The sequence below is a fragment of the Arvicola amphibius genome, chromosome X, assembly GCF_903992535.2.
Source record: "Arvicola amphibius chromosome X, mArvAmp1.2, whole genome shotgun sequence".
Classification (NCBI taxonomy): Eukaryota; Metazoa; Chordata; class Mammalia; order Rodentia; family Cricetidae; genus Arvicola; species Arvicola amphibius.
The window spans coordinates 51,315,587-51,341,050 of record NC_052065.1 but is presented as its reverse complement, the minus strand read 5'-3'; the positions used below and the strand labels follow the sequence as shown (position 1 = coordinate 51,341,050).

Below are 25,464 nucleotides of genomic sequence, written 5' to 3'. Positions count from 1 at the left end.
GATTAAAAATGGAAAAGTGCTTGAATGGGCCACTTGCCAAAGCTTAGCTCTACTTGAAAGGCATTCTATTTTCAGTGTTTGAGGCGTTGACATACTGATTTCCAGAGTGGTTGTGCCAGTTTCTAGCTTATATTCCCACCAACAGTGGAGAAAGGGTCTCGGGTCTCATCCCCTCCAGCATTTGTTATTGGTTGTCTTAATGGTAGCCATTCTTACTGACGTGAGATGGTAGTATGTCAAAAAGGATTAATTTGCATTTCTCTGTGGCTAAAGATATTGGACACTTTTTTCAGATATTTAATGGCAATTTATATCTATTTTGAGAACAGTTGAGTTAATTCATTAGCCCATTAATTGATTGAATTATTAGGGTTTGGGTGTTTGCCTTTTTTTTTAAGTTCTCTCTCAAAAAGACAACATTACATGTTCTTTTTTCATATGGAGAATCTGTTCAGCATTACAGCTGTGAGGGAAAGGTATCCTGGCAGTTGGGAGCCAATGATTACCATAAAGTCACACCACACAGCAGACCTCACTCAAGAGATTTATTGGGAGGGCAAACCCCAGGAGAGTGGCTACCTCTGCTCAGGCTGAAAAGCAGCAGAGAACTGACCACAAAGAAGATAGGAATTATATAGCATTTCTTGTCTAGGAGGGAGCTTTTCAAGTTAAGGATTGGTGGGACTTCAAGTTCTGAGCTTGGGCTTTTTACTCTGTGGGGTAGGGGCTGGATCCGGCTATTAGGGCAGTTGGAGTGTTCAGTAGGTGGAACCTGGCAGTTGGAGGTCCTCAGGGGAGAGGCCTGGCCACTTGTGTGCCTTGAGGGGCTTATATAATCTATATGTAAGTTTACATATGTATTTGTGTGTGTGTGTGTGTGTGTGTGTGTGTGTGTGTGTGTGTGTGTGTGTGTAGCCCAGAGATTGACATTGGGTGTCTTCATTAATTCTTCTCCACCTTATTTTTTGAGACAGGGTCTCTCATTGAACATGGAGCTCATATAGGGGGAAAGAGACTTAAAAGGGGGAGGAGAAATAAGAGAGAGGAATGGAATACATGTGCCAGGAAAAGAGAAAAGCAGAATGGTTGGAAAGAAGAAACTAATAAGAGTGGGAGGGGAGCCAGGAGAGTAGGGGAGGGGGAACAAATAGGGACAACATATGATTATATGCATAGAATTGCATATGTGTAGAATTGCCATCGTGAGGAGCTGGGGAGACAGCGCAGTAGACTTTGAGCCCCAGAATCCGTGTTAAACAACAGCAAAACCAGATGTGGTGCGCACATGTACTGCCAGCACTGGAGAGGCGAAGACAGCTAGTCTAGTTTACTGGTGGGATCCAGAGCAGTGAGAGTCCCTGCCTCGAAAACCAATGTGGACGGAGTCTGAGGAACACGAACTAGGCTAATCTCAGGCATCCACAAGCATGCATACACACACACACACACACACACACACACACACACACACACGCATACACACACGTGCATGGGCACCCACATACAAATGAACATTCACACACATACACACAGAGTAAGAAATGCTATAATGAAGTTCATTGCATGCTAATTTTACAAGTTAAAGGAAAAAATAGCAAGATAATAAAGTAGATGGAACCTGAGAGCCTTTTATCTTGAGGCTACCAGTGTGGGAACAAGATCACCAGTGCTGCTGGCTGTGGGGTCCCAGGAGGCGTTCTACTTTGTGGGGAGTAAGCGCTTTTTCTTGGTCAGTGTGGTAGCTTGGAAAAACTTGGGGACAATGGAGGCTACCTCGTAAGCCATAGTGCCGCATCAGCAAAGGAGACCTCAGAAGGTAATACCTCAACCCGTCGCCTCATTTTATGAGAATCCACACCGAGGCTGGAGAAGTGAAGTGGTTTGACCAAGGCCATGAAGCAAGCGAGTGGGAAGATCTGTAATTCAGTCCTGACCACCCTTCTGGTGGCTCTGTTCCTATGTTGTAAGTAAAGATGCGGGTCACTTGGTGACTCCAAGACTTGGCTCCCTTTAGCAGAAAGCAAGGTGGGAGCCTTCCAGGTGCTGAAGCCACAGCTGGCCAGGCAGTGGCCCAGGACAGCTGCTACAATGTGTGTATTTCTCACACTGAGTTTGAGCTCCTAGATAGGAACACAGCAACACATGGAAAACAGGGCAATGAAAGTGTGACTCTGTGTCCCTTTATTTAGAAACAAGTTGGGAATACTGTGATCCATTTGGGAGCAGGGGAAGAGGGTTTAGGAGTTTCGGCGGTGGGGGTGGAGTGATTCCAGTAGTTTTCACTATTCAGCACCAGAGCAAATGCTTGGGCATAAGGTCATTCTTGAATCCAGACGAGTCATCGTCTTAGATATATGTACAGTAGAAGTAGATAAGCTGTTCTTATGGCTTTGTCCCCGGACACACTGCAGTGACACAACAGAAAACTAGAGAAGAGGCGGAGTAGAAAATGCCCGATAAGCTCACTCATCACTTTCTGCTTTTCCTTTCTTTCTCCCTTCCGTCCTTCCTCCTTTCTAATCAGATGGTCGGAACAGGACTGGTGCTAAACAGATGTCTGAAAAACAAGCTCATCTGTCGGGTAGGACTGGGCATTAAAGTAAGTCCTGAAGATGGAGGAAAAATTCACTGTGTTCTTCCTGTGCCCGCAACCCACCAGGGTAGCTGCAGTATCTTGTAGCCTAGGTTGTAGCATGCTCGGGGCTCCTGAACCCACAGCAGGTCAGATCACGCTCCATCTGTCACAGGGCTGCTTCACCTTTGTCTCTTCCCTGTAGATCCTGACAGGGAAGGTTCTCGATGGAACTGGACCATTCGGTGTGATTATCACATTACAACTCCACCCCTGTTGCTTGCACGAAGGGAGTCGGCACTTGGTTTCAGGGGGCGCATGGGGGTTGCTAATACGCCGAAGAAGCTGGAGAGGCTGGGACCCCACCTGCTGCATGGGGAGCCACTATCCACGGAAATATTTGATAGGAAGCCTTTCTCCTTCACCTGTTAGGGCCCCAATGATGTCTGGGAAAGTAAAAAATCCGAATCCTCCCATACTCACCAACTTAGTCTCATTTTTCCCATCTTCCCTTTCCCAACCTACTCCATTCCCTAAGTTACTTCCATCACTTTCTGGAGCAAAAAAAAAAAGCGTTTTCCTTGCCTTTTTTTTTTTTTTTTTTGACATTTCTGCTTACTTCCCGGAGCTTGGAGCAGAGTTTATGCTCTCATTGCATTCTTAACTCACTTTTGGTCCTGAGAACTGACCGATTGACTCAATCCCAGCTCCTGCTGGGTATGAGAGAGGTAAGGTAGGATAAAGACTGGCAAAGACAGAGAGATGGCCAAGAAGGGCTGAAGGTTGGATAGCAGACTCCCCCATTTCTTTGTGGAAGGCTTTAGGAAGGCGAGGAGGTGCTGATGGAAATGAGGAGGAGATTTAAACCCACTTATGGATTGTTTGGGCCTCTACCTGGAATGAGTCCAGTGTTGGTCATTTCCCATCATTCATAGCTACCGTGGTAGTCTTTGATGAGTCAGGATGGTATATAGGGCCTGCAAAATTATAGTCACCTGATATATCCACCCTACACTCTCTGCCTCAGAGCAAAACTTAGGTAAAAGTGGATCTCTCCTTCCTGGGTCATGAAGTCAGCTTGTTAAAAAGGCCTCATCAAAGACAGCTCCCCCTCCCCCATGCAGCCTGAAGTGTCTTAAGACAGCAGATTTCCTTTTATCTTTCTTTCCTCTCTCTGAGATCCTCTCTTCCCTTCTCTTGTCCTCCCTATCTTTATTTGCTTGGTTCCTCTATGTGTCCTTTCACGGGCACAAGTGTCGGTTAGCTGAAATGGAAGGATCCGTGCACGACTTGTCCTGGTGGAAGGGCTGAGATCAAACAGATATGATGGGAGAATGGACAGAAGCCCTTGCCTCTGGACAGTGATGCTCTGAGAGGGCCTTGACTATGAAAGGAACTTTCTTTCTCCTAGGCCGTGTTCCCCACCCCCACATCTTCCATGCACTTTACCCAGTTCTGGAAGAACTGCCCAGAACAAGGAGGCTCCCAGCTGGTTTAGCCTCAGAGCTTGGCTTTGCGAGAATCACCACTGATCTCGCAGGTGAGCGGGGAGGTGGCTCAACCCCAACACAAAGGGAAAAGACAGGGTGCTTTCTCCACTGGTTGCCGTCCAGAAGGTGTACTCCAAAGCCTCTGAACAAAGGGATGCTTCCGCCACAAGAGGTGATGGGCTTTGCCCACAAGTCATAGATTATGGCCTTCATTCTGTCAAGTCTCAGCGCTGTCTGACTTTACCAGGAAAATCAGGAACTCTTATTTGTACCTAAGAGATTGACTCTAAACTTTAGCTGGATCTGCACATTCCCTACACATGATTGGGGAACACTAGCCCCAAACGTTCTCCAGTATTCGGAGAGTCTCCATCCCATCCAGAGAAGCTAGGGCCAGACATAACCAGCGTTCCTTAGACCGTTCAAAGGATTGAGCCTCCAATTCTTTGCAAGACTCTTCAGAGCTTCCCTTTACCCAAAGTGGCATGGGTGAAGAAGAACAGGAATTTTCTGGGACAAAACATTTCTACAGGAATCTAACATTTGATTGAGCTTTTGACGAGGCGCCCAAGTCATGAGGGGACCGGTTGGTTCTTTAGATAAAGCATTTCAGCAGGGGGTCAGGGAGAGAGCGGGAGGGGAGTAGATAGCAAAACACCACCACCATATATTCATATTGCGTAAGGTCTACACCCTGGGCTGGCATAGTTGGAGGATACATAGAACAGACACGTGCAGGTAGCACCCCCTATCTGTATACTAAGAGTTTGTTACATCGAAATGTTACTCAAGGACTATGAACTGTGAAGTGGTCAGAATGGAGAGAGCCATCCTTTAAGAAGCTCCAGGAGATAGTTTCTCTTCCATTCATGGAGCCAAAGCAAAGCAGCCCCTGGTTGGTTTGGTGATTTCTTTTTAGACAAGACAGGTTTCCTTCTGTGATTCCGTCAGTTCGGAGAATTTCTGGAAAACAGTGTTATCATGCCAGTGATGGACAGTACAGCCAGAAGCATGGCAGGCCTTAGGTGGCATTCACCTTGACACAACTGTCCTTCGAACGAGAAGTTGAGGTTCACAATTTTTTATCTAGCCAAAGCGAAGCTGGGTGAGAGTCATGGCCCTGGAGTGGGAAAGAGTTGACAGTTGCTTCATCCGCTCTTAGTGGCTGCACTAAGAAGGCTGCAGTGTCGTTCATGTGCCCATTTTAGAAGCACTCAGCCACCTCATCTGGAAGGGAATTCATTCTGGGAGAGTTTGGGAGATAGGAGGCTGCGTGCAAGGCTCTCAGAGGGCCGGAGCTAGCAGGGTGAGGCAGCATGGCTTCTGCAGGTGGCTTATTTGATACGGATGAATGTGTGGACCAAAGCAGAAGTCACCCCACTTCATGGAGTGCTCTGCACCTTTCCATGGCAGGGCTAAAGTAGGGGTGATTCTATGATGCTAAGAAGGTTTGTACGGGTTTTCAGGTTGGGAACCTCCATGCTGAGCCCAGGCCAGGCTGTACGGAGAAGGAAGAGGAGCTGGCCCCAGTTCCTTCCCATGGCTGAACTCCCATCTCCCTGCTGAGCGGCAGCTCTCAACGCCACCCAGGCAGCCCAGGACCCCTTCCCATCCTGTGTGCTGTGGCTCTTCTTGGCCAGGCACCTTTACTTCTCATCCTCATCCCCCTCACTCATGCTGCTGATGGAGGCTGAGGCTGCTTTGGGTGAGGAGGGGGGAGAGGTCTTGTTCGGGAGCCATGAGAAGGTGGGAGATGGTGAGCGGGAAGGGGACCGGCTCCGGGTTGGGCTGCTCACGGGGCTCTGCTTCGGAGATAAGGCCTGTAGCATCCGGCTGCTTCTCTCCTGGAACATCTGCTTCTAGAGAAAAGATTGAGAGACGGTCTCTGTTAACACAAGGATTTCAAGTGCAGTTATGCAGAAAGGAAGGGCAGGATGGCGAGCCGCTTCGCCAAAACACCGGCACCCACAGACTCATACGACATTCCACGTTAGCAAAGGCTATAAATAGGGAGAAATGAGTGGAATCTGGGGCCAGTAAGAAGTAACCTAAGGTTACATTTCCTGCTGATGGATGAGACTTTGCTCCTCTTTTATCTGTACAATTTAACTGCCAGGCAAAGTAGCAATGTCCTAGTTAGTGGTAGGGTCTTATAAAACAAAAACCTTTGCCTTCATGAATATTAGGAGAAATCACACAATGAACAAAGCATGTGGTATAGCAGATGAAAATGTGATCCATGAGAAAATAAGGCAAGAGAAGGTACCACGCCAGACCTGGTGGCTGACACCTACATGCAGATTGCTTGGGAGTCTGAGGCAGGTGGAGTTTGAGACAAGCCTAGGGCTACAAGAGACTATCTCAAAGAGCAAGGTTACCACACTGGGGCGCTGGGCTGCAATTGCTAATGAGCTTCCCGTGGAGGGGCTGGCTGAGAAAATGCTCTCTGGGCAAAGACCTGCAGGAGAGGAGGGAAGAAGGACGAAGCTCTCCAGCAGCAGAAATTAGCGGGAAGCCAGTTCCAGACAGATAGTCCCAAGAAGACAGAAAGCCACAGAGCCAGGAAGAGGAAGCTGACCGCAGGACTGGCGGGGTCTGCTTCCTGGAGAGAGCATGAGGAAAAGAGTTAGGTGGAGATACTGGAGAAGTAGTGGGGGGCTGTCATGGAGGCTCTGGCAACCATTATGGGATGTCTGCATCAAGCCCGCTGTGGAGAACCACTCAGGAGTGTTTAAAGGGACAGAGGGAGGAGCAAGATTGTCCTTCCAGCAACGGAGAGAGCTAGTGGGGAGGGGCGAGTGGGTGGCCTAGGGGAAGTGGTGGGGAGGGGTACTGATTCCCTCAGGACCTTCTCTGAGGGAAAGAGAAACTTCTGGAGCCTTGCAAGCAAAAGAGGAGTACATTTGCTTCAGTCTCTTCCAGTGACCTCCCTAGCTACTGCGCCCGGAAGAGACTGCTGTGAAGACTGTGCTGACATGGAGATTAATGAGGAACCCGTCGCAGTAAGAGTCTAAGACCATGATGGCCCCTGGCTCGGCCTGGTGGCTGGGAAGATAATGAGGAAATGGCCAGCATTTCTCCGCACACTGAAGTGGAGGTCTGCGAAACCCTCCTGTTTTGTGTGCATTTGTGGGAACTCTGACACGTCGTCACAGTTGTGTGACTACCACTACACTCTAGGCATAGGGGACTCTCAGGGCCCTTTGTCACCCATCACCGCCTGTCCCACTCTCAACACAGACTTATTTTCTGTCCCACAAGTTTTGACATTTACCAGAATGGCATTTTAAATGGAGCCCTACAGTATAAGCATGCGGTCTAATAGGTGGGATGCGGCACATAGGAGGAAGACGTCTCAAAGTGACTCTAGTTTCTGCTGCTGGAACTGGGTGGAAAGGGTAGGAGAAAGGAAGATAAAAAAGGCAGAGGGTATTATAAAATGAACTAAAAATGGCCAGCCTCACTATAGTAATCAGAGGATCAGAAGGAGCCACTGTCTCAGTGCCATGCTCTAATAACTGAGCTAATCAGCCAGGGAAGAGACACTTTTTACTGTGTCAGATTGCTAACGTTTCCTTAATTTGTAATGGTGAGTGTGAATGGGCGCACAGGAAGGAGCCACGCTGCTGCCGCTGGGCGGACGCTAACACACACAGCATCTTCCCGGGAGGCAACAGCAAAAGCTTCGTTTTCCCCAAGGGATTGGAGATATAAGTAAATATTTATGAGTATAGATATTGTAGTAGTATAACAGATAAAATTTTAAACTCATGAAACACATTGGACAAAGAATATTTAACTTCAACATGATATACTAAACAGCTGACCAAAAACAGGTTCTTTTTTTTTTTGAAAAAAAAAACCAATTTATTCATTTTATTTAATGTGTGTTTCTCTGCATGTGTGTGTGCACCACGTGACTGCCTGGTGCCCTCAGAGGTCAGAAGAGGGCTTCGGATGCCCTAGAACTGGGGTTACAGATGGGGACGGTTGTGAGCTGCCATGTGGGTGCTGGGAATCAAGCGTGGGCACTCCACAAAAGCACCAAGTGCTTTTAACTTTTGAGATGTCTTTCCGGGCAAGAAAGTCAGGTTCTAACAGAATCCTTACTAATGTGAAAAGTGCTCTGAAAATGCTCTAGAAAACAAGATGGTTTTGGATCACATGGCCTGCATTCCTTCAGTGCTATAGAAGAAATGCTGGAGAAGATTTGTGCAACAGCACAGACCGCAAGGGAGCTTTTTGTCTCTTAGTCTATGTGTATGTGTTTGGGTGCTCAGAACTGAACCCAGAGCCTCACACAAGTGAGACAGGTGCTCTGCCACTAATCTATAGCCCCATCTCCCCTTATATTTTTAGACAGGATCTTTCTGTGGTGCCCTGTCCTGGAATTCAATATGTACACCAGGCTTGCCTCAAAGTCACAGAGATCCATTTGTCTCTGTTTCCAAAGTGCTGGGATTAAAGGTGTGTGCCAACACACCTGGCTTTTTATTTTTACTTTTTGAGACAGGGTAGCTCTAATTTGCCCAGGCTGCCCTTGAACTTGTGATCCTCCTGCCTTGCTCTCTCACATAGCTGGGATTATAATACTGTGTCTCCAGGCCTGTCAAGTCATTACCTTCAGAGTAGTTCTGTAATGAATAAACTCAGTCTCTCATGTGTGCTAGTTCCACATCTGTGGCTTCAACTGTCTACAGATCAAACATGGCATGTACAATGACCATGTACAGACTTTCTCTAGCAATTGTTCCTTGAACAATATAGCACAGTGCCTAATGCATTTACATCATATTAGCTATTATAGGTCATCAAGATCATTTAAAGTATACGGGGGGATGTGTGTAGTTTTTTTGTGCCAACACTATGCCATTTTACCTAAGGGGTTTGAGCATCCCCAGGTTTAGGTATCTGAAGGAAGCCCTGGACTGATCCCCAAGAAATACAAAGCAGTAGGTTCTGCATGTTGCTTTTGCCTTCATAAAACGTATTGTGATAGGAAGAACGAAATTCAACTAGCCTGGCTAGGGAGGTCGGGTGGGCATTTCACTAGTGGTATAGCCGGGAAGACATTAAGACTTGAAGTGCGCCATTAACTCCTCCCCCCTGCACTCATTTTCCTTCCTAAGCCATAGTCTGGCACTTTTTAGAGCCTAAAGTTTCCCCTGGAAAATATAATAGAGAAGCCGTGCTGATCACTGAGATTCTTCCCAGATTGAAAATTCCACCTGTCTACAAATACAGCAATTATTTACCTTCCATTAAGAGCACTGATAATTCTGCCAAAAGACAGCCAACCCCCGTGAAATCAAACAGGAAAAAAAATAGTGCCGCACAACAGCATTACCTGAGATTAAGCCCATTTGTGAGACAAAATCAAATGCCAAAAGGATTGGGTAGCCTATTATTAACAGTAACATTAAAAAAAATCCTTGAACTTCTAGCAGGCACTTTAAAATATGTGTTTTTATTACTATAATCTTTCAGCATATTTTTAGTGGCAGCCATTAGCCCTCCTGCTGTTAATGGATTGTCAGCATTTCCATTAGAAGCCCACTTTCTAAGAAATCTACATCTTGTCTACTGTAGTTTGAATCAAGCTCATAACTTGAGACTATTCCGCCTAAAGGGATGAAAGAATTTGAATCTTTAATGATAAACAGTGGTGTCAGCCTTCACAAAATGTGCTACCCATGCAGAAGCAGCCGGGCCTGGACTTGCAGGTTCTCCGATCTGTTTCTGCTGGACTTTCCAGGGTGGTTCCCCTACAAAGGAGCTGAATTGAATCCAATCAGGAGACAGTTCATAATGAGCTTCCTGGGAAGAAAAGCACTTTAGAAATATAACAAATAATGAAGACCATGGCATGACATTTTCAAAGAGAAAAGGTATTTCAATTCAATCTTTTATTGTATTAACGGGTTTCCATTTAGAAAGTTTTCCCCAAGAAAATAATCCCATTTATAGTCCTGTCCATGTGAAAGTAATTTTCTGTTTGCCTCCTACAAAGTTTTCCCTTTAAGAAGTATTTAGCATCTAGTGTGGCGGGGAATTCTTGCTGAATGCCTTTAAAGGCTTTTGTGTCTCCTATACATCCTGACATGTGAGTCAAAATGAAGTAAAAAAAAAAAAAAACCTAGTATAATCTCGCTTGGACTGCTGGTAAGGAAGATAAAGCCAAGAAGACGGAACAGTTGGTGTTTCCACTCTGGCCAGATGGATAACACCATCATCTACAGTGACCAAGCCTTCGCCGTGGCTGATGTGGTCTTGGTGTCAGGCTCTGTTATGAAGAAATTGTTATGAACTGGCTTAATCCTCTCGACTCACCTAGGAGGGGTAAAGTTGACTTTCCCCTTACAGTTGCTGTGACTGAGGTGCGGATATGGGCTGGGGTCGGGGCTGGGGCTGGGACTAATGTTCGTCATGGAACACTGGAGTAGCGTGTGTAGCACCAAATATACTTTAGAGAAGGAACTCACAAAAAGAAACCATTCATAAAACAACAACAACCACAAAAGAACTTGCCCAAGGCCGCACAGCTAAGAAGTGAGTCCATGCTCGTGAGCACCTCTCCTGTGATTAGGCTCTTTCAGGGCTAAAGGCTTTCATGTTTGCGCAGTCTTTACTTGTATATTTGCTTAAAAATACATTTGTTAGGACTATCAAGTCTTGCGTGGAAAGGCTGGGAATGTGGCTCACCAGTAAAGCACTTGCCGGGTTCTGGGCTCAGTCCCCAGCGTAGAAAGAGGAAAATGTTCCTAATGAGAGATCTAGTTCACACACACACACACACTTCATGTTATCTCTTTTATCAAAATCAAAATGACCCTAAAAATTAGCAGTGTGCCTGAAATGATGATGATCACCATGTGACCCAGCAGTTTGGTGTCTATGTTTGTACCCAAGAGACCTGAAAATGGGGACTCAAAAGGCTATGTGCCAAACACCGAAGGGTTCGTTGCAGCATTATTCATAACTACCCAAAATGGCACAACCCAAGTATCCACCACCAGCGGGATGGACAAAGTAGATATGGTATGTACACGGTGGGGGGGGGATATTACTCAGCTTTTAAAAGCTTCTACAACATTGATCCATGCTACAACACAGGTGAACCTTGTATACTTTAAGTATAATAAATACTGTATGATTCGACTACCTAGAGTAATCCATCAAATTCAGAGAGAGAGAGAGTAGGAGGATATTTTCAAGCAGCTTTTGTGTAGGATGTTTGTGCTTATAAGGTGCAGCATCTTTTTGACACTGTAGAAACATTCTGGAGATAGGTGGGGATGATGCTTACATGCTGGTATGAATGTACTTAATGCCACTGTTGGCTTGAACATGGTTAAAATGGGACTGGTCATGTAGCTCAGTGGTAGAGCACTTATATAGAATGCATGGGGTCCTGATTTTGATATTCAAGCGTGTAAATAAAAAGTTAAACTGGGTGATGGTGGCGCATAAATTTAATTCCAGCAGAGGGAGGCAGAGGCAGGTGAATCTCTGTGAGTTCAAGGCCAGCCTGGGCTACAGAGTGAGTTCCAAGACAGTCTCCAAAGTCTACACAGAGAAACCCTATCTTGAGAAAAAAAAAGTTAAAATGGCAAATTTTATAAATACATATGCCATAATTTAAAAAATAGCAGTGGATCATGCATTATATAAATTCCCCACTCCCAAATCACCTCCATAGTCTTTTTAAAAAACAACAAATAATTGCATGTAACAGATGGCACAGTCTGGTTGGCATGGGATCTACTAGACTAGTCTGGGCCAGAGGATAAGCTCCTGGTCTAAGATAAACTAAAAGTTGCCATTGGACTTGAGACCTTTGTCTTTGGTTATTAAAGGATTCATATCACTGTAAAGCAACAGGGAAGAATTTTCTTTTCGAAGTCAATGAAGTAATATAGTGGCGGACACCAGCCCATGATTGAGGCGCTAATATTTCAATCAATGTTTCTGCTCTGTGAATTGAGATGCTTCAAACAAAAGTAGTGGAACTGCTTTAAGAAGACCAATACCCAAAGCAAAGCCTGCATGCTGGGCCAACATCTCTTATCCCAGCATCCTGTACTAACTGCCATTTTAGAGACAAGCAGCATCAGCCCCAACATAAGCAAGCAAGTTTCCAAGTTAAGTTCATTTAGAGCTCTTCTTTTGAGACAATCAGTCATTAAAAGACAGTCCTCACAAGGAGAGGCAATCCTGAGTCTTTCGTCTGAAAGGTGCTACTGCCTGGATCTGGACCATCTTCCCAGCTGTCCATGTATTAAGGGTTTGTCCTTGCAGACTGGGAGGCTGTCCAGGAACCTTCCAAAAAGAGGCCAGATGAGAAGTCTTCTCATCATTGTGGCTGAACCCTCCTCCCTCTTCTTCCCTTTTGCCCCCTTCTCTTAGGTGTCACAAGGTAAGTGGCTTCATCCCACACGCTTCCACCATGAAGCGCTGCCCTACCAAAAAAGCCCCAAAGCCTCCCAAACAGTGAGCTCAGAGAATTTCTCTCATGTTTTCCTCCCTCTCTTTTTTCTTGTTCTCTTTCCCATAAAATGGCTTTATTTACTATATACATCCTAGGAATGTATTACACATGTGCACATGTTAAAGACAACGGCTACCATGTGTGAAAACTAAGTTTAAAACTTCTGTATAGTTTGGTATTAGTCCTAAAAAGTTCATGTATGATAAATTAAACTCACTTCAGTAGTGTGCATGAAATCAACTTATCTTCAGTAGTCTTAGGTGTTTCGTTACAGTAGTGTAAAACACAGTAACACAGAAGGCTTCTCTTGTCATTGGGAATGGATTATAGACCACCTTCTGAGTATGACTTGATAAAACTTAGAAAAATCAATTAATAGTAGTTAAATAAATAAAGTGATGTAAGTACAAAAAACAAAATAACGATTTGGGCCCTAATCGCCCACCAGTCAGGCTGAGTAAGCGGGAATGGGAGAATCTATTATTGCAGTTAATAGGTTGCTGGTTTTAAATTGTTAAAATTGTCTTTGTGGCAGACAGCCTCTGACAATGCCTCCTAGGGTCCCATTCCTGCTATTTGCATCTTTGTGTAGTGCCCTCCCGTGACAACAGCTAAGGAACAAATTCAAATATTCCTTTGACCCACCTCTGCAGTGTAAATCTATGAGTCAGGTTGGGGGAGGCAGAGGAAGCAGGGGAAATAAGGTCATGAAGAGCTAGCAAGTCCGACTCTTCCAAAAAGAAATAGAAACACCAAGACAACCAAGTCCGTCTGGTTTTGTTTTGGTTGGTCTTTGAGACAGGTCCTCACATGGTAGCCTAGCCTGGCCTGGACGTCACATAGCACAGGCTGGCTTGGAGTTTATTGTAAAGTTCTGCCTATTGGATTTGATCTACTAAACAGTAAGCTGTGTCCAGTGCCATAAGCGAAGGAAGACTGTGTGTGGAGAGTTTGGGCCTCACTGCATCCTTTGCAGATGTGAGGAAGGTCTGTGACTAGGCACTTTTCACAGTCCGTTCCCTCATGCAGGCACTCAATGAAGAAAGGCCTGTGTGGAGTGCCCACCGTGAGCTGCATGCGAAGCCGCATATCAATCCTGCTCTACCAAATGTTGGACCTTAAATCTTCCTATGTTGTGCCTTTCTAAGTCGGGCTGCTTTGGATCAGTACTGTACTTGCAGGTAATGCAGATCCCCTGTTTTAAGAAATGAGTTCCAGTCACAAATCCACAAATAAAGAATTATTATAATAATAGCATATTCATGAAAAGCAAATTACTTATCTTGGCGTTTAACATCCTTGTAACTATTCCTGTCAACAGAAAAAAAACTAATGTCTAAGTTTGGCTGATACAGTAAATTAATGTTAATAACAGTTTTGACACTAATAGCAAGTTTTTCAAAGAAAAAACCTCCAGTCTCTAAGCTGGGTTCTATTTCTTAAAAATCACCTCCGCTCGCTGTCACCAGACTTCCTAAGAACAATTCCAGCTACGTTTTTGCCTTTGCCAGGAGCCTGAAAAGCCTGGGGGTAGAAAGTTCCCATGAAATGATATCCTTGCCTTGCCTTTGCTCACCCCAGGTGGAGAAAGCATCCACCCAGTGAGTCACAAGACGAGGGCTTCTGGCAGAGTTCCTTTTCTGAAGCGCGGTGAGCAAATGAGCTGCTATGTGGCGTCATTAAAAACCACTCACTGGGTCTTCAGAGTCAGAAAACTGTGAAAAAGCCAAGTACGAAGGCATACGCTGGATCAAAAGGGCGAGTTCAGAATTCATATACTAATGATCAGAGAGCAGGGCGTTCACTTGGTCTGTCTTTGTGCTCTTCCATAGTGCTGTGCACAGACAAGAGCACTAATAAATCTAATCATCTGAACTGAAAATGAACCAAAAAAGTGAGGAACCCAGTGCGTGGTTTCTGCTCTCTTGCCAGTCCTCACTGGGAGGTCTTAATGGCTCAGTTAGCCCGTCCCTTTCAAACTCAGCCTGCAGATAGAATATTGGTGGCTTATAACAACTTCTCTAACATGGTCCAGTCCACTAGACTTTAAGCATCTCTTCCAACTCTCAGAACGTTGTTCTTTTCCCATACTAATTGAGTGTTTTACTTTTAGATAACCCTATAATGAATGAGCTCAAATAAGCAAAGACACTAGTAACAATCCATCAAATAAAACAATTAAATAGACATGGATTTCCTTAGAGACTCCTCATATCATAGCAAGAAATCTTGGCTATTTAAGATTAAGGAAAGCAAATGGAATCACTTCTTTGCATTTTCAAAAGAAAGTTGGCTTGAGGCTAGAGAGTCCCAGCAATGTGTCTTGTCTCTCCACACTAGAATGTGGGCTCACAGCCGTGTACGGGATGGCTGGCTCGTTACACAGATGCTGAGGTCCAAACCCAGGTCCTCGTGATTGCATAGCAAGCACTTCTATTTGCTGAGACGGGAGGGTTGCTGGTGTTTTCTGGCTTCCATCTTAGCCAAGAAAACAGGAGTGTTGTGTTCAGGGAGGAACTCTGATTTAAAGGAATAAGTGAGGGGGAGGAGGGGAGGACACCTGACATTTTCTACCTGCCTCTGCACACAGACATCCATATCCCACGCATGTACACGTGTACACATATGAACATATACATAGTATTTCTTTCTAAAAAGGAAGTAAATTTAAAGGTATCTATTTGTCAAAACCCTCATCAGCTCTGCTAATAGTACTGATTATTTAACTCATGGAGAGCATTACCAAGAGAAATACCATTGTAGTTTCCAGAATTTTCTTTTTCTTTTCTACAGTTAGGAATCACAATTGCCTAAAGAATAAAAATGCCTTTCCTTTCTTGAATCATGGCCTCAGTCCCTTAAGACTTTTGGGACCTATACGAACAACTATATAACAAGGGGGAAAATAGAAAATCAAGGTTTTATCAGCACAGTTACAAGGGGAGATTCTGCTGCTTCTCTTTCTCTCTAGTGACAGAGATCTTGATAAGCCTTCTACCTGGGAGCATTGTGCCCCAGGCATAGTAACCTCTATGTACTTAATTAGAGCAGATGCTGAATACCCCCAGGAGACTTTCGATGGCCCAGACTGTTGACACATAGAAAGAGACCAGGAGGATGGTCATTAGACCCTCATCCAAGATTCTGACCATCCCTCCCTGCACCTCCCTGCCAATTGTCATTCTGCCCCGGCTACCTGTGGTCTTGAGAACCGCTAGGATCTGTAAAGTGTGGAAGGCCACCTGAAAGGGAACTGTACCTACTCAGCTATAGGAAATTTGTCACCCAATCTGAGCTGGGACTTTGGCTGATGTACATGTCTTGAAGTCATTCACACACCTGTTAGTAAGCCCTCACTTATTCTCGTTAAACCTGATAAACTCACTGTTTCAGCAAGCCAGAATTGAGCCGAGTTGTTACTTTGGTCTGTCATTGGTACTCTATCTGGGGTGAGTACATGTTTATTCATGTCTCTCCCGAAAAATTTTATGCAACACCTCCCTCGACACGAATGCCTATAGTTGATCTAAGAGCCCTTGGACTTGACTTCCAACACAAGCTCCATGTTGCAGCGACTCACGTTACCTTTAGCCCTAAGCTTTGCATCACCTCCAGCTGGAAGACTGGGATAAACAAAACCAATATCTGTAACACAAGACACTCAAAGGCAAGTGAATGCCTTCCAGATTCTGAAAACAGAAACAGAGAAGACCCCACTTTGTGTGCTATTTGGCACCATTCTGAGGGATAAATCAGTAACTGAATACGGACATGGCCTTGGAGTGACTTGAGATGGGGTCTGAGCAGAGGCCACTGGATATGGGACATCCTTGAGTAGTTCCATTCAAGGAAGATAAGCTGAAAATACCCGCCATATCAATGCCAATTAAAATAGCTACATACCCATGCGCCGTCTGGCCCAAACAGTTCCAGGAAGTTGCCAATGAACTCTCTTGATTTTTCTTCCCACTTTTGAATTAGGTCGTGACTCTTCTCCTCTACTCTGTTAACAAATTCCTTTGATCTTTCCTCCACATTCTTGACCTTCTCCTTCATCTTGTCCACCTGGTTCTGGAAACGGTACTTCTTCTCCTGGTAAAAATTGATGGGATAGATTGGTTCAAGAGGACAGCAGGGAAGTCCATCTCTATTGGTTACGTTTTATAACAAGTTGGGTTTGCTCCTAATATAAAGGGTAGATGTCATTTTCCCCAAGGGCTAGACTTTCCCAGGCACGTCTTGCAATCAGTCTATTTGGATCTATAAAGGGAAGTACAAACGTTGTACTGTGCTCAACACCTATGAGTTGAAATCGTATGAGAACAGAATACAAGACCACAGAACTACCCTTCATTGAGCAAATACCCATACTCAGTTCTTTTGGAACATAGATAAAATGATGCGTTGTATAAAGATCAAGGTCTGCCTGAGAATTCTGTTTTACTGGGGTAGTGCTAAAACCAATACTGTTAATATTAAGTTGTCCACTGACTGGTCTTAGGACCTATGTCTCATGCTAAAATTGTCGTTATCATATTTTTTATGAGGCCAATTAAACTGCATTGGTTTCCTTGGATATAAAGAAAGCTTTCATTTTGATCGCTTCTCTGGATTTTGTGCTTAGAGACTTTATACAAGGATGTTGTCTACCTATGTTCCAGGAAACCATATTGTGTTGAGCAAAACAGTAGTCACCTCTAAGCTTCAGTTTTCTCATCAGTAAATGGGGGTGATAACATCCCTGCCTCGCAGGGTTGTTGTGACAGTCAGGTAAGGTCACGCATGCAGATGTATGGCTCAAAGCCTGGCATTTGTTTCACGTGTGTTGGCTCCGTTGTTGTCATAAAGCACCATGGACATTTATCTGCATTACCTACATTTTATCTCAGTGACAAATATAATATCACACAAAGGGTCTTCCCTTTTGAAATCTCAATATATTGTCTCTAAAGGAGTCATAGGATATTTTTTTCTTTTTGTACTTTAGAATTTTGTAAAAATACTTCAAATATTATGAAACTAGGTCAGAATTCCCCAATTTAGACCTTCCAAAACTGCATTGCAACCTCAGGGTAGGATTGGCTATGAGCGGTGTGTGTTGCTACTGAGCTATACAGCACACCTATGCGCTATAGGAAGGTACTCTGTCTTCTGTCATTTGCAGTGTGGTCTGAGGCGAGCTGTTTAACCTTCTAGACTTCTCCTTTCTCACCTCTAAGTTGGATAGCATCATTACACGCTCCCAGCGGGCTTATCGCCAGTATTTCATGAGATAACGCAGGCAAGACACTCAGATGGGCATCTGATGGGCTCTTGATAAGTGTTAGCTATTGTCTTCATATCGTGCTCTTCCATGTTTTGTTCAGCACTGCAAATGGCTGTTTTGTTTAGTGCTCAATGACAGCACATAACAATAGAGTGAGCACCGGGCTGTGAGGCACGAGATTTGGAGGGGTACCGCCGCTCCACCTCCCCCTTACCCTCCCTTGGCCTTGTCTACTCTCTGGGCTCTGTTTGCCTTATCTCAAAGTCAAGGGACATGGATTGGATGACTGGTCCTCATCAGGTCTCTGCCACTTCTGAGGTTCTGTGATTCATTTACACGCCCATCCACCACATTCAATTTCCTCTCTGAGCTGCAGCCAGGCTTGTTGTCATAGAAAGGCAGTAAGCACACCCCCACTGTCCTCACGGTTCCCTGAGCTAAGTGGCTTATCTAAAGACCATTTAAGAGAGTGAGCAATAACTTTTGGAAATGGCTTGCTATGCTTGGATGGTTGACTGAATTCAATTTAAAAGAACAGACAGTTTAATTTATTGAAATAACCAGGGCTTTATTCTCTCTAAGATACCAAATCATCACGTTAGCTGAGTTCTTTTCAGCCACGTGTTTGGGTGCCACTCGAACCCAGCATTTTCCATTTTGTTGCCTGGCTTGTATGAAGTTAGAGGGGCCTGAAGTCCAACACTCCCTGCTTTATCGGGACAATGAATAATCACCGACTTACAATTAATGAGCCCCTCCTATTTTGAAGGTACCAATGATCAGTTGTGTAAGATGCTGGATAATTAGAGCTGCACATAATTATAAATGCCTCCTTTTGCAGACAAATCACTCTTTGAGAATACAGTATCTATTTGGGGGCTGGAATTCGGTATGCACGGAGAGCGTTTGTTTGGATCAAAATCATGGGCTCCTTGGAAGCCTGGTAACCTCAGTTGTCCAGACTCACTAACATCACCCCCAACCATGCAGTTCCTCTCTTTGCCTTGTAACAGCTTGTTTTGCTTGTTTTAAAGATTGTTTTAACAGCGCTCTATTATTAAACTAACAGCAGCTCTGTGGGAACAATAAGGTAGAAATACAAAAGGAAGCCAAAGGCTTCAGGCTTTATTTAAGCAGCTGTAATTTCTCCGGACAATAAAAAAACGGCTGTTAAGGTTTCTAATGAGCATCTGTAAGGCCTTAATAAAATGAAAATTGTAAAACGTTAAAACAAGAAAGCATTTTCTCCCGGCTTAACATCTCATCGCTTCCGCCCGCCTCCCTTTCCTTTGAGAAGACAACACTTGCCTTTCCCAAGGGGCAGATGTTCCAGAAACCCTTTGCCACATCTGAAAACTAAAGAGGGGTTTGGGGGGCAGGAGAGGGAAGCAAGGAAGCTCCATTATAAAATGTGAAGCTGCCTATGCCCCTTGGTTGATGAATGGTCCCTCTGAGGACACTGATTTCCTTCATTGTGGCTGCCTGCTTTTTTTTTTTTTTTTTTTGGTTTTTCGAGACGGTTTCCCTGTAGTTTCTAGAGCCTGTCCTGGAACTAGCTCTTGTAGACCAGGCTAGCCTCAAACTCAGAGATCCGCCTGCCTCTGCCTCCCGAGTACTGGGATTAAAGGTGTGCGCCACCACCGCCCTGATTTCCTTCATTGTAAATAGATACATCATTACTGAGCCAGGCAGGTGTGGTGGCGCAGGCCTGTGTATCTAGCACTTGGGAAGCTGAAGCCGTCTGGTCATGATTTGGGGGCCAGCCTGGGCAATACAGTGAGACTCTTTCTCAAAAGCTAAAACACACCATTGGGTTTTTGATGTGGATTAAATGTGACAATAATGACATTACGAGCACTACCCAGCGCACAGTAGACAGCAGTCACCATAGTATAATACAGTGGCCCTCAGAGTGCACGGGGAGGCGCACTTACATTTATAAAGCTGACGTTGAGTTCCTTGGCCGTGTATCCTCTCTGAAGATTGCGCCGGGCATACACATCATAGTCACGGACAATTCTGGTGATGATGTCTGATGTTGAGATGCCTTCTGTTCTTTGTGTTGGAACAAACATGCCTGTCCAAGTAAGAATAAAAAGATAAAGGGAAGATCACCTCATTCAGCCTCGTTCCTCTAATGATCCTTTTTTGCTGGATACAATTGGAGCTTCTGGGTAGCCAGGGCAGCCTTCTTTTCTGGCCCCAGCTGAATCTTCAGTCTCAATACCGCATACTTCCTTTACCATGGCACTGCGCAGTCATCATCCCAGGCTTGGTCTAGGAGACACTATCCACTCACCCGGCAACTGACATTTGCTCTTGCTCAGCTCTTCCTTTCTATCCTTGGCACCCATTTCCCACCCCCACCGTCCACAAGAGTTCTTCCTCACCCTCGGCGGTTCACCTTCAAAGCTGTACGTCCGTGATGTCTTTGCTGAAATCAACAAGAGAACTCCCAGAATTTGGAACACAATGGTATCTTCAGTGACCAAAACCGAATGTCTAATACCTGTCTCTGTACAGACATTTGCTTGTGTGTTCTTTGTAGTTTTTTTTAAAAATTTTTTTGCTTCTTTAAATCAAAACAACAATGGACATTTTGAATGCAGTAATGCCTTAATGTCCTTCGCATGGCCAGTGCCCAGAGCAGTCCACAGGAAGATGCTCAGCAAATGCAAAGCGAAGGAGTAGTAACAACTGAGTCAATGAATGAGTCAGATCCCAGCAACGCTTCTTCTCTCTGGAAGTCTGCCTCACTTTATCTCCGCAGGAAAAGAAGGAGTCTTTGTTGTCTCTGCCTAAGGATATGTGTGTGAGGCGCTAGATGATTTTATCTCCTTTAAGAATAGCCTACTCGCAGGTGGTGGTGGCGCATGCCTTTAATCCCAGCACTTGGGAGGCTGAGGCAGGCAAATCTTTGTAAGTTCGAGACCAGCCTGGTCTACAAGAGCTAGTTCCAGGACAGGCTCCAAAGCCACAGAGAAACCCTGTCCAAAAAACAAACAAACAGACAAACAAACAAATAAATAAATAAATAAATGAAAAAATAATAGCCTACTCTGCATGGTGGTTTCACCCTTTCATCTGGAATATGTGGAAAAGCGTAGAAATAAACAAGCCCAAGGGTGCCAAGTTCTAATGGCTACAAACATAGTAAGAACTGGATTCATGCTCAAAATTCTGTTGTCAACCAAAATCATGTGTTGGCAATTGAGATCTTTCTAGTCCATATCATTCCAGTCACTTAGATCTGTCCTGTATCAGCAGCAAGGTAAAGCCGAGGACAAGGGTTCTCAGTTTACAGCAAGTCACTTAAACTTCTGAAGGCAAGCTACTTGGCTTTAGTTTCCCTCACCTAAGAAGTTAGTTACACAGGGTGATCTGGGCTCATCTGGGCCACTTTTCTTCCTCAAATGCTTCCCTAATTCAACCACTTTTCTCCATCTTTAGTCAAACCACCTTCCTCAAAGATTACATCAAGAGCCTCAAAAAGAATCCTTAGCCATGCCTCTCTCTCTCTCTCTCTCTCTCTCTCTCTCTCTCTCTCTCTCTCTCTCTCTCCCTCTCTCTCTCTGCGTGTGTGTGTCTCTGTGTGTGTGTGTGTCTCTGTGTGTGTGTGTGTATGTATACGCGTGCATGTGTATGTGTACATGCATGCAAGCCATGAATGAATGCAGGTACCCAGGGAGGCTAAATGATTCCTGGATCTGTCATTATAAGCAGTTGTGAGCTGACTGGCATGGATGGTAGGAACTGAACCCAGGTCCTTTGCAAGAGCGATATGCACTCTTAACCACTGAGCCATCTCTCCAGCTCGTGGGATGATGTTTTTGTCCACTTAAACACACACAGCCAAGATCCACAGAGTCATCCTTCTAAATGCGTGTTGCATGCCTGCCCATTCCTTTTCCTTGGCTGGCTACGGTGTTTAGAATAAAGCCTTTAACTTGGTTCTGCCACAGCTTACACAGTCCTTTCCTGTACTTCCTTCTCGTCTTAGTCTCATCTCCCAGCCCCTCTCCTCTTTACTCCCCAGTCAAGGCTCCTGCACTCCACTGGGGACTGGGATTGTTTTGCTTGTAGGCTGTGGTAGTTGGAATGTAATTGGCCCCAGTAAGCTCATAGGGAGTGGCACTATTAGGATAGATGCCTAGGTGTGGAGTAGGTGTGGCCTTCTCAGAGGAAATGTGTCACAGTGGGATCTCATTTTGAGATCTCCTTTGCTCAAGCTCTACTCTGTGGGGAACAAGTTCACTTCCTGTTGCCTGCAGATCAAGATGTAGAACTCTGTCTTCTTCAGCACCATGTCTGTCTGCATGCCACCATGTCTTCTTCCACGATGATAATGGACTAAAACCTCTGAAAATGTCAGCCACCTCAATTAAATGTTTTCCCTTTTAAGAGTGGCCATGGTCGTGGTGTTCCTTCGCAGCAATAGAAACTCTAACTATGAAAAGTTTATGAAGCTGGGCCGGTTCCTAGCGACCCCAAACTTCTTCAGTGTCCTAAAACTATCAGCTCTCCTCTTCTCTGTCTGTCACAGTCTCTGTCTGCTTAACTTAGTCACCCACTGGGTTTCAGGTTTAGTGTCGAGGAAATTAAGTCTCAACTCCCAAAGCAGATCTTCCTGTTTGTCAGCCCCACTGCTCTTTTCCTTCAAATATTGCAAGGGCTTTGAGAAAACACCTCCCTGTGCAACTGTCTTTCTTGCCTCTGATCTGTATGAGGGACGAACCACACTCTTCTTGCTTTCCTCGGTAGTCTCGTACCAGGTGACTGGCAGGCACTATTAGACTATTTTGCTGAATGAGTGGCAGGATGAAGACTGACGCTGAGCATCCTTCCAAAGCAAATCCTCTCTGAGTGCGTCTGTCTGGCTGCCCCACAGGGTCCCTTCGGGACCTTTAAAAACATGTCATCTGCACACTCACAGCGTCGACAGCAGGATGATACTGCTGCTCTTGGAGACAGAGCATCGAACTCTGGCCCAGGGCTAGGAGGACAGAGTTGGAGTTGGCCACTAGGTCTGAAACTTCTCTGATCATTTTCTAGAAGGGTGAAACCAAACGCATGAAATGAAAGGTAGAAAACACAAACATATAACCACAGGGAGGCAAAGAGAACTCCAACTCGACCAAGTATGGGAGCAGGGCTTTGGCAGGTGGTGGCTCCCTGTGTGACCCCTGAGTCAGCAGGTCTGGGACAAACAACATCCTCACCTTAACTTGGACATTTGGAGACTGTCTGTGGAAAACCTATCCTGTCTTTCTTCAGGATTGATTAAGTGTGAAGGTTCTTAAGCTAATAATTGATTTTAGCAAGTCACTTACACACCGGGGATACGATCTTGCCCTGTCTGAAGTCAGAGACTTGGGTCTTTACGACAGAGTAACGAGAGCAGATTTGGAGCTGGGGGGATTTGCTTTGGCTGCTTGAGAGGTAGGGCTCTGAAAGAAGCCAAGCCCTCTGTTGACATAATGAGGCACCCAGCTTCCTCCAAATCCTAATTATTGCTCTGCTAAAAATATTCAGTAATGAGCATGATCAGAGAACCGTTTTTATCATGCTTTTCAGAACTGCAGCGTTTGGTTATGGAGGCTATTTTAAGAAGCAGCAAAGCACATGTTAATAAAGCAACTTTCAACAGTCGTAGGCACTATCGGAATGACAATGAGTAACGTGGGCCTCACAGTCTATTTCGTCTCGGCACCATCTTCCTGTCCTTGCTAGAGGATTCTGACGCTTGGCTCTGACAAACAGAGCCCAGTGTTGTGCTGCTTAATTTATACCCATGATGTCTCTGGCTTCTTTTAAAGTGATTTTTGACTTTCCAAATAGCCTGCAGAGTAGAAAAAGCTGTACATGGGTGCTCAGATAATAATTTCTGAGACGCTCTCTTCTGCAGTGGCCACTCTATGGCCTTCTCTATGTATATCCCCACTAGACCTTCCTCCCAGTGAGGAGCCACTAGAGGAGATTCCGGGACCACAAGGAAGGAGCTCTGTGCAAACGAAGTCACATACCCTTACTCAGTCTTAGGCACGCACTTCCAAGGAAACAAAATGCCACCTAACTCTTCATTTCAGAAAGTGAACTGTGATGAAGGGTCACAATGGCAAGCTGCCCATGTTCCATTGCGTGACCCCATGAGCAGCACCATTTGGACTCAGTGGATTATAGTTTTTAAACAGGAAGAGGACATGAAGGTAGAAGATGAGAGTATTGGGGGCCTTGGAAGGCTGTGGAGAGTATTTGGCTTGGCCATGATCAAGATACATAGTATACATGTATGAAACTCTCAAGGAATAAATTTAAGAAAGCAAATGTTTTAGAAAGAGATACACACATACACAAAAGAAGAATATAGAAAAATAACTCTTAAAAGAGGCCCACACTCCTTTGCCCTTGAATTTAGGTTAGCCTCAGCGACTTGCTTATACTTAAAAGTTATATAGATGATGGCCACCGGAAGCCTTATAGAAACGTTAAATTGGCTTGCTCTCTAGACAGTCGCTCCCAGCCTTCATGAAGCTCAAGTAACATGGAGACAATGTGTTTGTGTCCCAGTGACAACCAGAGCTGAGCTCCTGGCTTACAGTTAGGTGAAAGCTGCTTCTTTCAGCATCTAGCTTGAAAGAGTCAAGCAAAAAGCTGTCAGCCTATGGTAGAGGTGGTAGGGGGTTTACCCAGTGTATGGGAAGCTCTAGGCTTAATCTCCTGTACTACATTTTATAAAAACCAGACACAACAAGCATGGTGGCCCATGCCTTTAATCTCAGCTCTTGGGAGGCAGGAACAGGCCAGCTCTGGGAGTTCTAGGCCAGCCAAATGTACATAGTGGTTTCTAGGCCAGCCAGAGCTACAGAGTAAGTCTGTTCAAAAAAAGAGATAAAGATAAAGATAAAAGAAGCATGCAGCCAAGGCTCCTGTTAAGACCCTGCCCCACAAGAGTCATGAACAAAACCAGCATTCTAAAATCACTATCGCCAGATGTGGTGACGCACAACTTTAATCCCAGAACTCAGGAGGCAGAGGCAGGGGGATCTCTGTGAGTTCGAGACCAGCCTGGTCTACAGAGCAAGTTCCAGGACAGCCAGGGCTATTACATAGACAAAACCTGTCTCAAAAAAACAATATCTCTATCTATCTATCTATCTATCTATCTATCTATCTATCTATCTATCTATCTATCTATCAATCATCTATCTATCTATCTCTATCATCTATCTATATCTATATCTATCTATCTATCTCTATCATTTATCTATCTATATCTATCTATCTATCTATCTATCATCTATCTATCTATCATCTATCTATCTATCTATCTATCTTTCTATCTATCTATGTATCTATCTATCTATGTATCTATGTATCTATCTATCTATCATCTATCTATCTATCTATCTCTATCATCTATCTATCTATATCTATATCTATCTATCTATCATCTATCTATCTATCTATCTATCTATCTATCTATCTATCTATCTTTCTATCTACCTATGTATCTATGTATCTATGTATCTATCTATCTATCTATCTATCATCTATCTATCTATCTATCTATCTATCTATCTTTCTATCTATCTATCATCTATCTATCTATATTAAAATCACTACCTTGGGAGTCATTTTGTTGTTATTC

The 25,464-nt window shown here is 44.6% G+C and overlaps 1 protein-coding gene across 1 annotated transcript in view; it reads right to left on the bottom strand.

Annotated features, from left to right (window-relative positions):
• Nucleotides 1–5,708: 5,708 nt before the first annotated feature.
• The window catches only part of Pcyt1b (phosphate cytidylyltransferase 1B, choline), a 64,982-nt gene continuing 45,226 nt past the window's right edge, over nt 5,709–25,464 (bottom strand). Inside the window, exons 6-8 of the mRNA XM_038317221.1 lie at nt 19,751–19,893; nt 16,454–16,642; nt 5,709–5,921 (exon numbers count right to left, since the gene is read on the bottom strand). Coding sequence (XP_038173149.1) covers nt 5,709–5,921; nt 16,454–16,642; nt 19,751–19,893 — 545 coding nt within the window. The remainder of the gene's footprint in view (nt 5,922–16,453; nt 16,643–19,750; nt 19,894–25,464) is intronic.